Here is a 16,241-nt window from a genome sequence, read left to right as displayed (position 1 = left end):
GGGGAAAATGGGTTAATTTTTTAAAGGGTTGGACTTGATTATTCAAGAGTGGTCACCAGGAATTTAATTAATTCCAAAGAGATTTTATTTTACAATTTATTTACAAATATAGAGAAGACGGAAGAAGGAAATCAGAGAGTATAGAATAAGATCTCTAGCCTAATCACTAAGTAATTTACTCTCGCCCCCTCCCCCCTATGCCTAGGCAGGGAGAGTTAGTTTAAGCAGGCCTTGGCAAAGATCAGGACCTGGGGAAGTCTCTCAAGAGTATAGGTCTTTCCTGAGGCCAGTCTCTTCAGAAAAAACAACAACAAAAAAACAGCAGTTAAGAGTCAGCTTTTCACTCACCACATGTCAGTCCATTCAGCAGATTCATTATCAGCCTCCACTCCAAGTTAAACTTCCACTAGAGCTCCCAGTAGAACTCTCTCTCAGAAGAGGTTCCACTCCAAGTGAGAGTTCCAAGTCGAAATGCACTCAGACAGTTGTCACTCCCTTTTAAAGGCACTTTCTTTTGTGTGTCACTTCCCCTAATTTTTGCATCTACCAATCACAGGTGACACTTTTACTTTTAGGACTGCACAGGGGCAGTCAGTTAATTTTGATTGGTCACCCACTATTTCACATGTGGGTCACAGACCTCCCACTTAATGTATGAAATGGGGTGTTTACATTTTTGGTGATTAAATCTAAAAAAATGGGCAGATCTCCCCACTACTATAAGTAGGGTGTTCATACTTTTAGTGATTAAATCTAAAAAATAGGCAGGGGTTACAATTTAATCTTCATAATCCCGGGATAATTAATTAATTTCATTGTTATAATCAGGGGAAAGTTAAATTTAATCTTCACATTTTCCAAAGTATAGTTCCAGAGTTCCCACTAATGTGTCACCATATAGATAATCAGGGGCACAATTAGTTCAAAACAAAGGCATTTGCTGAAGTGGCATCCTAAGAAATATAACGTGGGACATAATATCACACAGACAAACCCAGAATTATCAAAAAAGGATATACACATAAAGACATTCACAGAAAAAGCACATTCAAGGAGGGACAACTTGTCCCTCTAAATCTTCTAGTCACAGAATCAAGCAAATAGAACAAGGAAGGAAAAGTTCATCTAAGCAAGCATTTGCCCTCAGAATCAGCCCCTAGTCTTCCAACCAATCTATTCCAGGTAAAAAGATGCTGAGCACTTAGCTTATTTTGAAAAATCAATGTTTCTTAAACTTGCAACTCTATAGGCCAGGGAATAATCGAGACAATGGTTATTTCTCCAATAATCACAAAATAGATTTGCTGTTCACGGCTTGCTTCTGAATATCTTCCACTTCTTCATATAAATGAGTGGGCTAGGAAGAAAGTACAGAGATGTTCTTTGTCCAGGAGTCAAGATTATGTCTCCAAAGATTGCTTTGAATAAGGTGAAATCTGAAAGAGGTTTCTGCCCATGGCCTTACATAGGCATGTAGATTCTGAGTAATTTTCAAAACCTCTTTTCTTTTTTTCTTTTCTTTTCTTTCTTAAATTTGAGTCATATTTTCCTTTTTTTAAAAAAAACCACTATCCTCTATGGCTACCCTCTTACCCATAATATAGAGTTATGAATTATAAATTGTACTATACTTTTTCTGTCTCTTCATCTTCTGCAGCACTTTGGCACACAAATCACAATTATTTTCAGTAGTCTTTTTGCTTATGGTCATCATGAGCACTCTACAATGGATAAACCAGGTGCTCAGAAAAATAATTCTTTTTGTCTTTGAGTGCCCAATAAAACTACCCCTACCACTTCTATTATTTTCCTCTTCTTTAATTTAGCTATTATTTCAAAACACCTGCCTCACACTAACTAACTATATTTGAGGCACTTAACCCCTTTTGCCTCAGTTGCCTCATTTGTAAAATTGGCTGGAGAAGGAAATGGCAAACCACTCTAATAACTTTGCTAAGAAAACTCGTAGTAGAGTCATAAAGATTTAGATACAACTGGGCAACAGCATGTATTTTGTATTTATTCACTAGTGCCTTCAATTGGTTCAGAAACTTTTGTTGTTGTTTGTTTTGTATCTTTTTTATTTCCAGTTGAATCTAGGAGCTTCAGAACAGAGTCAGCTTGGCAGCTCCTGGTAGAGGATATCAGTTAATTTTTACTCTTGAGAGTGGCCCAAGGTAGTGGATCCTTTGGCCTCTGGAATTTTGAGTTGTACTGGGGGTAAAGCCTATGACTAAATCCAGCACCAATAGGATGAGGCTCCTCCCACCCTGACCCCCAGCAGAGCATCACCAAACATCTCCAGGTCAGAAAAGCAGAGCAGGTGAAAGATTTGCAAAGTGAGAAATTCAGTCTCAGAAAAACAAAGCAAAAAATAATGGCGCCCTAGTGACGTCTATGGACTTCTCAGAACATTTATTAATGGTTAAAATAAAATGTATGGTATTGCAAAAGAAACTAGTCATACCAGAATGATCAATATATATAAATGAATATGTAATAAAATGTGTATAAATGTGTACACGTAGTATACATGTATACATATCCACACATACATATGCATATATGTATATACACACGAAGTTCCCAGAATCCAAGTTAAAGGTTATTATATAATAGTTCTATATAAGTATACATATATTGTAGACACACATATTAAAGTTCATGGACTTTTAAGAATTTTTGCTTAAGGGTCATTATAGTAATTTTATTTATTACATATACACACATTTTATATGTACACGTATATTTAAAGTTCAAGGAAACCAAATTAAGAACTCTTAAGTGATTGTAATAATTCTTTGTGCATATGTGTATGTGCCCGTGACATGTTAAGAACTCTTGCTTAAAGACTCCATTTATGCCCAGAAGTTCTACTCATTCTTGATAATGATCATGAACTTTCTTGGAGGAAGAGGGGAGCTCATTGACAGAGCTGGATAGGGTTCTAGTTTCTTGTCTATCGTGATTACATGCCCTTCTGCTTTCAAACAGGTATTTCGGAAAACAACAACAAATCGGAAATTTTGTAGGTTCAGCAAGAATTCATCTCAAACGTTCTCCCACTGGAGGTACCGATGGTTAAGGGCGCCGATCACCAACCAGGTCTGGCTAGCTCACTAATCGTCCTCTTATCAAGGGGTGTCAGAGATCAGTTCCCAGAGCAATAAGAGCTGTGCTTCCGGGCCTCGCAGAACGCCGCGTCTCCCGGGGTCCAGAGCTCGAGCTCGGTCACTACCACTTTATCCAAAGGGAAGGGGTGTAGCAGCAGCCTCTCCCGGCCTTTTTGTTTCCGCAGGGCAGCAGCTCTAAACCATTCAGCTTTGTTTAGCGTCCGAAAGAAGAATGACGGTTACAAAATCGCGAGAATCACGTTCTCACGGCGTGCTAGGAAAACGAAGTGTAGCCAAGCCGCCCTCCTCTTTCTGCCTCCCCCTCCGACTCCAACTGTGGTCCCGCCCCAGGTGGGTGGGGAGGGGGGTAGGAGGGACGCCGGAATAGTTCCTTTCTCCCGCCATTTTTCGATTGCACAAGAATTTTTCTGGGCTCCGCAGAGCCTGCCCTACAATCCAGGCCCAGCAGACCAAGCCGAAGGCTAATTAGTGTCTCTGGTGCCGGGAAGGGGGCGGGGCAATTAGTGTGCACGAGTCTCCTGGGGAGAAGGTGATTAACATGCTTTCTCACAAGAAGTCGGCCGAAGTTCACTGCGATCAATGGGTGCTCGTTGCACCAGGTAAAGGACCCGAAAGCACTAACCGGCCTCCGCCCACGTTGCCGGGGGGAGGGCGGGTGGAGAATCGGAAGCGCGCGCGCGCCGGGTTTGGTATATCCACCCCCCACCCCATGGACGTCTGACCCAGAACCCACCCGACTGCGCGAGCTCCCTTGGGCGCGCGCGCGGCTCCTGGGCATTCCTTTCTTGATGATTCGCTGGTCAGTTTTCCGGGAAACGGGGCGGAGCTTCAGATGCTGAAGCCTGAACCTTGTGCTCCCCCAACCCCCTCCGGGAACCAGGACACCTCTATTAACCCCTTTGTACTGAGGATCCTAAAATGGGGAATTGGGCTGAGAAGAGGAGCTACGCCTCCTTCAGAGCACCAGAGGGGTCCCTGGGCTTCCAGGAGAGATATAAAGTTATTCCCCACTCCTGACAAACATTCCTTCTGCAACTCCCTTCCAGGGACCGTTAAGTGCCAGGTTATTAATCAATCACTAAGCATTTATTTACTAAGGCTTGTATTCTGAGCGCCATACTAAGGACTCTGGTGGAGAGAAAGTCCCGATGAGCCTGCCCTCAGAGGGCTTAAAGTTTGATAGTTTGTTATAATTCAACCATTTAATGTATTAGAGACCGGGTCATCTTGGGCACATTTGCCCCAGTTTTGCAAAATGGTCGCATCAGATCCGCAATGGAAGAAACTTTCTTTTTGTGCCCCTTATGTGTGATCAAATCTTTCCCCTTCTTTGGTGCAGAAGCAAGGAGATAGATTGCAACAAAGTGTTTCTTTGGTAGTCATCCTCCCTCTTGCTTTATACATGTTATTAGGATTAAGATGGGAAATATAACCAAATGGCACAAAATCGAATTTTGATCCAATTCAATCAAAGCTTATTTAGTTTCTACTTTTTGGTCTGTGATGATGATGATGATGATGATGATGATGATGATAGCTGGCATTTTTTCAAGAGTTTCTGAGACTTTTATAGTTTGCAACTGTACTAAGACTTTTGGAACACCCTCTGTAATACTTTAGTTTATTAAGTGCTCCAAGTAGATTACTTCATTTGATCCTTGACACAAGCCCCTGCAGTAAGTACTGCTGGTATTCTTAATCTCATTTTACAGATTCTCCAACTTGAAGCCTAGATGCTTAAGTTTTAGTTGCTGATGAAGTTGGCTTTTCAGTACAAAAATGTTTCCTTAGTGTGGATTCAGCAGCTATCAGATAGTTGATAGAGCTTTTCTCAACCAAGGATTTCACAAGATAGTTGTAGAGCTAGAAGGGATCTTAGAGATAATCACTAACACATTCATTTTATTTTACAGATGGACAAACTGATGCTTAGAAAGTTGAAGTAGTTATTGATATACTTTTTTGGAAACCAAAATATTTGTTGGATACTGTTGATATATATAATAATTTTAAAAAATAAGGAAGTGAAAAAACTGTGCTTCTCTCTTGATTTCTCCTTTTTATGATGGGGAAGAGAGAAGAAGGATGTTTCCTTTTTTGAAAAGCACTTTACATTGTAGAAAGGCCTCAAAATAATCGGGTTTGTAAAGTTAGAGAACTAGGACCTGGAGAGGTTTTTTTGTTGTTGTTGTTGTTTTATTTTCTTTTTGTATTTTAACTTTGATGTTCTAGAGTCAGTCATCACTGGGTGTACCTCATTCTCTTTGAAAAAGAAGTCTGGAGTTGTTTGCTTGAAAATGTTCCTTTTTTAGCCAAGCCCTTTTATTGAAGGCTTGAATTGGCTAGCTAAGAGAACTGAATAACTTAAATTCGTTTGGAGGAAAGGAGTTGAACCACTATTTAGAGACTTAAAGATCCCTTTGACTTAACCTGTGTTTCTGGTGAGCTAGGATGCAAGTTGTTTAAAATACCTGAGGTTGATAATGACCATAGGAGTGCAATGAAGTAGGTATTCCTTTTAGTGCCTCATGGTTACAGACCATTAGCAATCTCCCAGTGCTTTAAGACAGAGTTGAAAATGGAGAGAGTTTCACTGGCTTTGGAGAGAATGAGCAAGTGGAATTGTTAAGGGAGGTTTGAAAATATTGGCTGGGAGTCAAAAGTGTTGTTGCTCTTTTATGGGATGGTAATTTTAATGGTATAACATCTAATAAGAGGGAAACAGGCTGCTCACTGTGTTGTGTTTAGAGATCCAGCTCAGTAAGTGCCATCTATTCTTACAGTAAATTTAAGTTGATGATGAAGTAGTTGGCCAAATTCCAGAAAAGTGAAACGTTTTAATGGTAGATGGTGGAGAAGTTTGCATAATAAAGAAGTAAATCTGACAACTGTTTTTTTTTTAAGATTATGTAGAACAGAGGGGATGGGGTGGGGAGGATACATTGTAGAAATTTGTGTATATTTCAAATTTCTGATGAAATATAAGAATTTGCTTTAGATTGTGTCTTCCCCAGACATCACACTAAAAGAATCCTTCCTTTTGCTTCAGTCATGTCAATTAAGATTTTAAAGATGAAACCTGATTCATGGAGTTGTAAGTACATTGATTAATTCTCAAATGAATAATATTTAGGTATAAGAGCCTGGTTTCAAATTTTAGTCAAAATACTGCTTTTCTCTGTGGTATAGTGAACAGATTGAAGTCGGGAAATTCTGGGTTCAAATATCACCTTGAACACTTCCTGGAAGTGCTGCATCATTCAACCTCTAGTAACCAGTAACAGCATTGTCAAATAGGCCACTGAATTGTACATTCAGAGCCCTGGCTGGCCAGGAATCCATAGATCTTAGAGACCACCTAGTAACATTATCTATGTTGTAGTTTTATTTTGTTAAATATTTTTCAGGCACATTTTGGTCTGGTACAGGACACGCTTCGAAAAGGGGACTACCTCTTTGACACCACTGGCCTAGGCAAGGCAACTTTTTAAGACCTTAAATTGTGGAAATAGTGCCCACCTGCGCTGCTATAGAGAGTTTTCTCACCATAATAAAGTTCTCAGTACTAAATCCATTCCCTATCCCCAATCTGAAATGATATCATGCTTTTCTTGGGTCTAGGGATCAGATAAAATAAACAGGCAGATACAGACCTAGTATTAATATGCCCATTAAAGACAAGGCTTTTTCATAACCCTTTAAAAGGAAAAGAAAAAAAAAACATTTTCTCTGAAGTCACAGTTTGATTCATGTCTTAAAGAGGGATTCAAACAGGGAAATGGGTTCGAGTCAAGAACACATGTGATAACCAGTGGAATCGTGTGTTGGCTATGGGAGAGGGAAAGGTGGTGGGAGGGGGGGCGGGGAGGAAAAGAAAATGATCTTTGTTTCCAGTGAATAATGTTTGGAAATGACCAAATAAAATAATGTTTAAAATTAAAAAAAAAAAAGAGGGATTCAGTTTGATTTGTGTTAACTCTTTGGAAAAGCTGTTAAAGGAGCAGCTGAGGAAATTTTGTTGCCAGATCAGAGAATTCTGTCAACATTTGAGTAAGGTTAATTATTCTGTTTCCCAGCCCAGCTTTTACTGCCATCTACAGGCTTCTGAGATCCAGTTCACAGTTAAGGAGCTGGTGCTGCCTTTGAGGAGCCCCTAGTCAGAATAGAAATTTGCCATTTCCAAAGGATTTAGTTTTAATTAATGATTGACTGAAATAGAGCATCATTAATAATAAGTAAATTAAAATGCTCAGTCTTCTAAGAGCAATCCCAGGAAAAGCATTAGAGTTTTCCTGTGGATGAGGATGTGTGATAAATTAATTGAAGAAAGATAAAGGCAGTTTTGGTTGAGTGTGGTTCACTGTAGTTACAATGAAGTTTATTTTTAAATTGCTGTAAAATAACAGAATTGCCTTACTGAATGAAGCTTCTAATTAATGAAAAATTACATGCAGAGCAACTATCCTCCAGTGAATTAATCAGCCAAACCCAGGTACTAGAAAATATCATTAGAGAAACAGAAATATAAATGGAATTAGAAAGAGGATTATTAGAAATGCAGATATTCATTAGGTAGTCATCCATCTCCATTTCTGAATATAATTTCAAAGCAAATTCATAACTACTATATAATACTCATTGCTAAAAGCTTTAAGGTTGACAAAGATTTTCCTCACTACAACTTCTAGAGGTAAATAGTAAGAGTGGTCCTATCCCCACTTGGCAGCTGGAAGTTGAGTCTCAGAGAGAGTTAAATGATTTGCCCACATATTGTTTCATTGTTAGAAAATGTATGTCTCAGGTCTAGACTCTCATTTAATCTTATGTTGGTTCTAGTAGATCTCTAGCGGTTCTGCTTTTTAGAAGACCATGTCCTATGCTCTCCAAGGGGATACAAGAGTCTCTTCTCTTCAGATTCTTAATATTCAAAGCACAGACAAGACACAGGCAAAGATAAATTTAAATGTAATAATCTGTTAGAAGATACTTGTTATAGTCCAGCTTTGAGAAATTCGACTTTAGAGTGGACAGGGAAAGCTAGCTGATGAGTTTCCCATTTAGTCATTATTTTGTCTTATCTTGCTTATAGGAAAAATCAGTAATATTTTTTGCTTGGCATGGCCCTAAATATCTCTTCAAATTGCCCAGAGTCCACTGGACAATTTGCAGCTATGTATGCCTACTAACAAATGGGTCAGTTTCCCTAATGGATTGCCATATCTCCACTACAAGGAATGTAGCTGAAGTTTTCCATCATTCTTTGCTGCTCTTGCTCCTCTGGAGATAACAGATGTTTGGGTCATGTTTATTATAGTTTCCCGTGGGACACATCTTCAACGGCTAACAGCTGTAGTTTGTTGGTATAGACCTGAGTGTGGAGAGTGAAGCATCGCTCCTCCCTGGGTCATAGGATCATAGATACAGATACAGATCATAGCTCACAGAGGTTGAGCTGCAAATTTCTCTCTTCTCTAGCAGAGAGGAAGCCAGTGGGCCTTTTAGAATTCATAGAATATTAGTGATGGAAAGGACTTTGAGGGCTAGTCTCATCCCATCTGCCCCCTTTTAATACTGCACTGGCATGTAAAAAACCATCTTAGCAGAGAGAGGTGTTTAGAGCAATGCTTAAACATTGGGAGGTTTTTAATGTGCAATTATTAAAAATAGCTCTTACAGATGTTGGTTGCACAGCCATAGAAGCTCACTCAGGTCAAGTGAGCTGAGTAAATCTATTAGAGTGAATGGCTCTTTGGTGCATAGTCTTAAAGAAGAATTTTGAAATGAAGTCATTTGTCTTTACTGTAATTTTTTAAAAAACACATAAGTTTGTCCTCTTGAGGAATGCTAAAACTTTGCACATTTTTTCAAAGTGAGATCATTAACTCAAGGGTGAGACAGTGAATAAACTAGTAAGAATTGCAGTGACTTGAGAATCTATATTTTGTTATTGGTTCTGCCACTAACCATAAGCAAACTTGAGCAAATGTTTTCCTTCTTTGTAAAATAGAAATCATAATAGTCACCTTTTTTTTTCTGATGGTGTTATACAGATAGATAAGAATAGTAAGTATGAAAGCAATTTGCAAGGATTTAAAAAAAAATTCTGTGTCCTTGTTGTCTCCCCGTTAGAATGTTAAATTCTTGGTTAAAAGGGATTGTTTCATTCATTATATTTGTATACCTCAAAGCCCAGTGTAATGCCAGGTGCACGGTGGACATTTAAATAATTTTTGGTTGCTTAGACTGATAAAAGATTTTGCATTTATTTCTTTTAAATATATCCTAGTTGAGTGAAGACATTGTGAGAGATGGGAAAAGCTCTGACTTTCTAATTAGAGGACCTGGGTTCAAATCCTGATTCTTCAGATCATTACTTTACGACCTTGTCACTCTGGGCCTATTTGTTCAACTCTAAAATTAAAATGATGGCATTAGAGTAAAAGACCTCAAATCTCTCTTCAGTCTCTGATCCTAGGAGCCAATCAAGCACATTTTAGAGAAACATTTCTTATTTTAAACTTTTTTTTTGTGAAACCACAATTTTTTGTTATTTACAACTATAATGTATATGATGGCTTTTGAATAAAAATATTTTATTGAAAATATAAATAAATTTAAAAATGTTTATAGTTTATAATACATGTTTTATTTTTAAACATTCTAAAATTTTAATAATAAATACTTATATATAAATTTAAAAATTAATAATATATTTACATGATTTATTTGAATAGAAGCAGTATTTTAAACCTAATTAACTTTTCACTGATCCTGAAAGGTAGAATGGTCTTCATCTTTCGCAAGCAAATATTTAGAAGCATAAAGCAGGTTTGAATGATGTTCTTGTTCTTTGTAAAAAATTTATACTTTTGTGTCAAATATACCTTAGTGATGACAGCATCCATTTGCCTTTAAAAGCAACAAGTTTATAATGATGGGTAGGGTATACTGTCTGTGGCAATCAACTAAGAGAACATTTAATTCCAGGTCTATTTTTAGATACATTTTGAATAATTATGCTAAAGTTCTTCAACAGTTTCAGTTACCATCTAGTTGGTATAGTCAGTGATGTGGAAGTCTTTGATTCTCTAAGGATTAAGCACATTCAAGTTTTCCACACGAAGCCTTATTCTGGCTGTTTTTCTGTTGCATTTATAGTGAGTTGACCTTATTTTGATGACCATTGTATCTGGCTCTCTTTGCTGTGCTCTATGGTTGATTGACTAATCATCTGCCAATTGGTATCAGACAGATTCTGGAACTTGATCTTCTGTCAGTTAGTCGTTGTTCAAAAGGGACTGGGGACATTTATGAATTAGAACTAACACTTCCCACATTGTTTTTTATTTTCCTCCAATGCATAAAAGATTATAGGAAAGAAAGATGAACAGTGATTATAAAAACCCTGATTTTGAAGGAGGAAAAGTAGGAGTTGTATGTACATTATTTGAACCCTACCCTTTCAGCCTAATAAAATTTCACTTTTCAGTTTAAAAATTAAATTAAAAACACATAAGAAAATAACATTAACTTCTTTCCAGAGCTAAGGCATAAGAAAAAAATATAATCACTAGAATTCGATTTTTTTCTTTTGGAGGGTCCAATTACATTTCTTAGAAGCATCTTTCATATTTTTCCTATAGCTATTCTCATTGCCGCTATCTAGTATAGATCCTCAGTACCTGAGTTGCTGCAATAGTCTCTTAACAAGTCTTTTTGTCTCCATTCTTTTTCCTTATCTCACATTACCCTGGAAATACAACTTCATCGTGACACTTTCTTGTTCAAAAACCTCTTGGCTCAGAATCCTTTACTTAAGGCCCTTCACAATTCACCTTACCTACTCAGCCAGCATTTTTCAGCTCCTTAACAAAGATTAGTCAGTTTAGTCATTCTGTTGTTGCCAGAATCCACTACGTATATTGACATCCTCTCTATATGTCACCTATATCTGTGTCTATATCTGTTTCCCACATCTCCAATACTCCATGGCAAGAAAATGGACTCTCTTTACTGATACTATCCATCATCACTTTATGATTTAGTACATTATCTCCATATACTGTGGAAAAAAACATTGGTCACCTGGAACCTCAGTGGATAAAACCCTGGACTTGGAGTCTGGAAGACCCGAGTTGAAATCTAGCTTGAGATACTACTGACTAGCAGTGTGAACCTAGCCACTTTATCCAGTCTGTGTCTGCTTTAGTTTCCTCACCTATGAAATGACGTTAAAAATAGCATCTACCTCCCAAGATTGTTGTAGATATGATAATATATAATGTAATAATAATAAGATAATATTTATAAACCATAAGGCAATATATGAATATTATTATAATTATGATGAAATTATTAAAGCTTAAGCTAGTTGTAATATATTCTCAGAGTCTGTTACTGGGCTATAGAAACATAGAGTGAGGGGCACCTAGGTGGCTTAGTGGATAGAGAGCTAGAACTGGAGTTGGGAGGTTCGAGGTTCAATTTTGGACTCAGATACTTCCTACTGTGATCCTGGGCAAGTTACTTAATCCCCATTACCTAGCCCTTACTGCTCTTCTGCCTTAGAACCAATACACAGTAAGGGGATAGGGAAGGAAGGAAGGAAGGAAGGAAGGAAGGAAGGAAGGAAGGAAGGAAGGAAGGAAGGAAGGAAGGAAGGAAGGAAGGAAGGAAGGAAGGAAGGAAGGAAGGAAGGAAGGAAGGAAGGAAGGAAGGAAGGAAGGAAGGAAGGAAGGAAGGAAGGAAGGAAGGAAGATAGATAATTGGAAAGCAAGGAAGGATCCAGAATGAGAAGAGCTTTAAATTAAATGTCAAATAAGTTAAGTCAACAAAATACCTACTATGTGCTATGGATACAAAGAAAAGCCAAAAAACAAAAAACATATCTCACTCTCTGGGAGCTCAGTGTAATGAGGGAGATAGCATGCAAACAACTATGTAAAACAAAATAGAGTTAGATAAATTTAGAGCTCAATAAAAGGAAGCACTAATATTAGGGAGGTTAGGAAAGGCTTCTAGAAGATGGAACTTGAAGGAAGCCAGGAGACAAAAATGAGGAGGTAGAGAATTCCAGGCACAAGGGATAACCTTGGTGTTCAAAATATGGCAAAGAGAACATGGAGGTGAGTAAGATAAGACCAGAATGGTAGAAGGGGCCAAGTTGTAAAGATGTTTTAAAGTCAAACAGAGGAGTTTATTTTTCATCTTGGAAGTAATAGGGGGCCACTGAGTTTTCTTAATAAGGGGGGTAATATGGTTAGACCTGCAAGGAGAATCACTGTGGTAGCAGGGTGGATGATGGAACTGAAATTGGGAAAGATTTGAGGGAAGTAGGTTTGTGAGGTGTTTACAGTAATCCAGGAAAGATAATAAATAGAATGGTAACTGTGTGAGTAAAGAGGAAAGGACATGGAAAAGATGTTGAAGAGCTAGACATGATACGATTTGGCAACTGAATTGAATATGCTTTATAAGCAAGAGAGAGTTTAGGACAAGGTTGTCAATCTGAGTAACCAGAAGGATAGCGGTTCTCCTGACAGTAAGAGGGGAGATGAGAAGAAGGGTAGGTTTGGAGAGAAAATAAAATGAGATATGTTAAGTTTAAGGTGCCTGTGGAATGGAAATAACCAGTGGGTAATAAGGCAGAACTGGAGCCTAGGACAAGATATGTTGATATGGGAATCATATGCATAGACAGCCATTGAACCCATAGGAACTGGTGAGATCACCAAGAGAAAATTCAGAGAGAATGGAGGAGGCTCAGTGTAGATCTTTGGAATTTACCCACAGTTAGAGGGCACGACATGGATGATAAATCAGCCAAAGAAACCAAAGAATAGTCAGATTGGAGGAGAACCAGGAGAGAGAATAGTATCACAAAATCCCAGAGAAGAGAGCATCTAAGCTGTGCAAGGATATCAGATACTACAGAGATGTCAAGGAGGATAAGAATTTAGAAGATCTTGCTAGTAGATTTGTCAATTAGAGATTGTTAGTAAATTTGGAGAGAGTGGTTTCAGTTAAGTGATGAGCCTGGAATTCAGATTGTGGGGATTAAGAAAGGAGAATAGGAACTGAAGGCATCAAATGACTTTCATGGAGATTGTCGGGGAAGGGGAGGAGTGATATTGGGGAGTAATTATTTGGGATGTTGGGATCTGGTTTCTTTTTTTTTTTTTTAAGGTTTAGAACCTTAAGGAAGTGTTTTTTTTTTTTTTTTAATGATAGAGACTTGGATATGTTTATTGTAGGTATCGAGGAAAAAAGCAGTAGATTAGAAAAGGGCTGACAATAGAAGGGGAAATCAGCTGAAAGACAGGAGGAGATGAGATTGGAGGTGAAAGGGTTGGTCTTGAAAAAAAGACTATTCATTATTAAAGACTAGAGAAAATAATAAGTTAGTAGAGAATGATGTCAAGAGATTGTGAGATGAGGAGGAAGGGTTGTCATGTGAGAAGAAGGGAGAAGTTTTTAGCAGATATTCTCTATCTGTTATTGTTAAGTACAAAATAAAGCCCTAAACTGAGTACATTCCTCTAGGAGTGCCATTTGAGATTTGAGAAGAGAAGAGGTTTGGTATGGCCATTGTGGAGGAGTGCTAAAGAGAACCAATTAAGGAATAGTAAAAAAAAGATTGCTTTGCTTAGTTGATGAAGGGAAAATCATTCAAAGAAATTAAATAATATAAATTTGTAATTCATAAAATGTTCATGGTTGTGAGAATTGAGTCCACAAAATAAAGAAAGCTGTGCAAATCCAGGTAAATACAATGCCTGAATATGACAGCACATTCAATATTCAGCACCCATAATTTTTCCTTTTTGCCTGAGAGGAGGGAGATACATTGTCACCACATTTCTGGGAGCAGTATTGAGCATGACCTTAAAAACGAAAGTTACCCCTTTATTGTTTTAAATTATATTTTTAGTCATTTTGCAAATTCTCCTGGATATGCTTACTTCTTTCTTTATAAGTTTGTACAAAGTATTTCCATATTTCTTTAAAATCTTGATATAATAGTCTTCTTATTCTATTGCATTCATATAGATGTATATGTATTTTTTGTTCAACCATTCCCCAGTTAATGAAAGCTCATGTTCTTTCTAGTTTTTTTCTACCACACCCAAAAAAGTGTTGTTTTGTATTTTATGTAAATGAGTTTTTCTCTTATTGTTCTTGAAATAAAACACTTGATTTTCTTAAAGCTAGACCTGTAAACTTTCTAATTAATCAGTCCTCATGATTGTTTAGTTTTGTGTTCCCTTACCCTCCTGGCTATTGTTCTCTTCATCCTCTGATCTATCAGTGATTTCTAAATTATGGAAATTAAGAGAAAGCAGTAGTCCAAATGTTAGCTGACCTAGGATTTAGAAGTATAAGCTATTAAAAGGGAAAGAAGTTTAAAAGTTTTATAATTCATTTTCTTAGACATTGCCACATTTAGGTATTCATTCGAGATAGGAAGATTTTACCTTATTTTTTAAGTCTCCAAAGATCTAATTTTAGGTCATTTTTCTTTTTTGCTTACTTGATTCCTTCATATTGAAGTTTAAGCCAGTTTCTTTGTAGAATGTTTGATTTTTTTTTTTCCACAAAGGAAAATGGCAGATTGTAAACAACTTCTGATGTAACCATGTTTTTGTAAGTTGCTTGGAAATTGTATTCACATACTACTCTGTTATACATGTTTTTTTGTAAAAATCAGAATTTTAAAATTCCTTAAGATTTAAAAATTTTACAATGAATAGTTGTTCTTTCATTTTTCTAAATTTATAGTGTGTGCCTAATGAGTTTTTACCTTAGGAGTCTGATTTTATGAACAAAAGGCATGTGATCTCAGCTGAGGCAAAGGGTTCTAAATTTAGAAACATGTTTTAAAATGTGCAGTTTGCACAAAACAGCCCCAAATAAATAAGCTATGACTGACAGATAAGGATTTTAAATGTTTCTTAACAGAATAGAAAATCTTTGCTAGCTGAATTGAAAATATTTAGGTTTGCACAGTTCTTTGCAAGGCACTGTAGAAATACTGACATATTTACCTTCCAGTTATTTTTGGCAGAACTGAACTTTTATCAAGAAACTTTAAAAAACAACTAAATGACTTTTGTTGCTTCAAAATTTTGTCAGGGGCAGTTTAGTCTTTTTTATGTCAAATATGTAAGGTTTTTTTTTTTTCCATTAGTATGCATGTATAAGGACGTGTTAGAGGGAATTTATTCTGAAGTTTAGAGGACTTAGGATTTCTGACTTCTAGTTTCAGATGTTCCATTAAATTTGCTTGTTTAACTTAACTTTCTTATTGGGTTTTGGTTCCTGCCCAGGGACTACTTATTGGGTAAAATAATATAGTATGCCTGGGTGAAAGGTGATATGTGTGGCAAGAATCCAATTTTCTGCCCAAACAAGATCTGGTGCCTATTTTCTATCTGGCCAGTGTGGCTGACCAGGGTACTGAGAAAATCTAACAGTATCAGGCAGGCTAGATGCTTTTCACATGGGGAAAATTTTAGACAATATCTTATAACTTATAGTGGATTTCTCTGGTCTTTTTCAAGATGTTTTTATCTCAGTCTTCTTTTTCTTAATTTTATTTAATTGACTAATTAATAAAATTTTTTCATGGGTTTGTGATTCATGTTCTTTCCCTCTCCTCCTCCCACCCACTCCCATTGCCAACATTCAATTCCACTGGGTTTTACATGTGTCATTTTATCTCAGTCTTCTTGAATCTTTTAGTCCTTCACTGTTTTTGCTTATTTGTTTTAAAACAGTTTTTAAATGTCTTGACTCTTTAATCTACCCATCTCGGTTTTCTTTAATTCTTTGCTGTTCATGTTTCTGACTTTATTTCAGTAGTTATGAATATTTTCTAATATCCAAAGAAAATGTAAGGCATCAAGAACCATGATAGGGTTCGAAAAGCTTTCAACAAGAACTAGTACATCATTTTGTTTCAAGGAAGACATAGACTATAGAGAAGGATTATTGATGAGAAGATAAAATTATTGTAGATATGAGTGGATGCTCATATAAATAATAAAAAAAAAACATAAAAATGTAAAACTTCCTGGAGGAAAAAGGGATCAGAGTCTTTTAAGACCA

General features: G+C 36.9%; 1 protein-coding gene across 2 annotated transcripts in view; it reads left to right on the top strand.

Moving 5' to 3' along the window:
• Positions 1–3,467: 3,467 nt before the first annotated feature.
• The window catches only part of RNASEH2B (ribonuclease H2 subunit B), a 97,192-nt gene continuing 84,418 nt past the window's right edge, over positions 3,468–16,241 (top strand). For both annotated transcript variants that reach the window (XM_016421930.2, XM_016421929.2), the window contains exon 1: positions 3,468–3,733. In XM_016421930.2, coding sequence (XP_016277416.1) covers positions 3,673–3,733 — 61 coding nt within the window. In that variant the 5' untranslated portion in view covers positions 3,468–3,672. The remainder of the gene's footprint in view (positions 3,734–16,241) is intronic.

Source organism: Monodelphis domestica, chromosome 4, assembly GCF_027887165.1.
Source record: "Monodelphis domestica isolate mMonDom1 chromosome 4, mMonDom1.pri, whole genome shotgun sequence".
In the NCBI taxonomy this organism is placed as follows: Eukaryota; Metazoa; Chordata; class Mammalia; order Didelphimorphia; family Didelphidae; genus Monodelphis; species Monodelphis domestica.
This window is presented reverse-complemented; position numbering and strand designations above follow the sequence as displayed.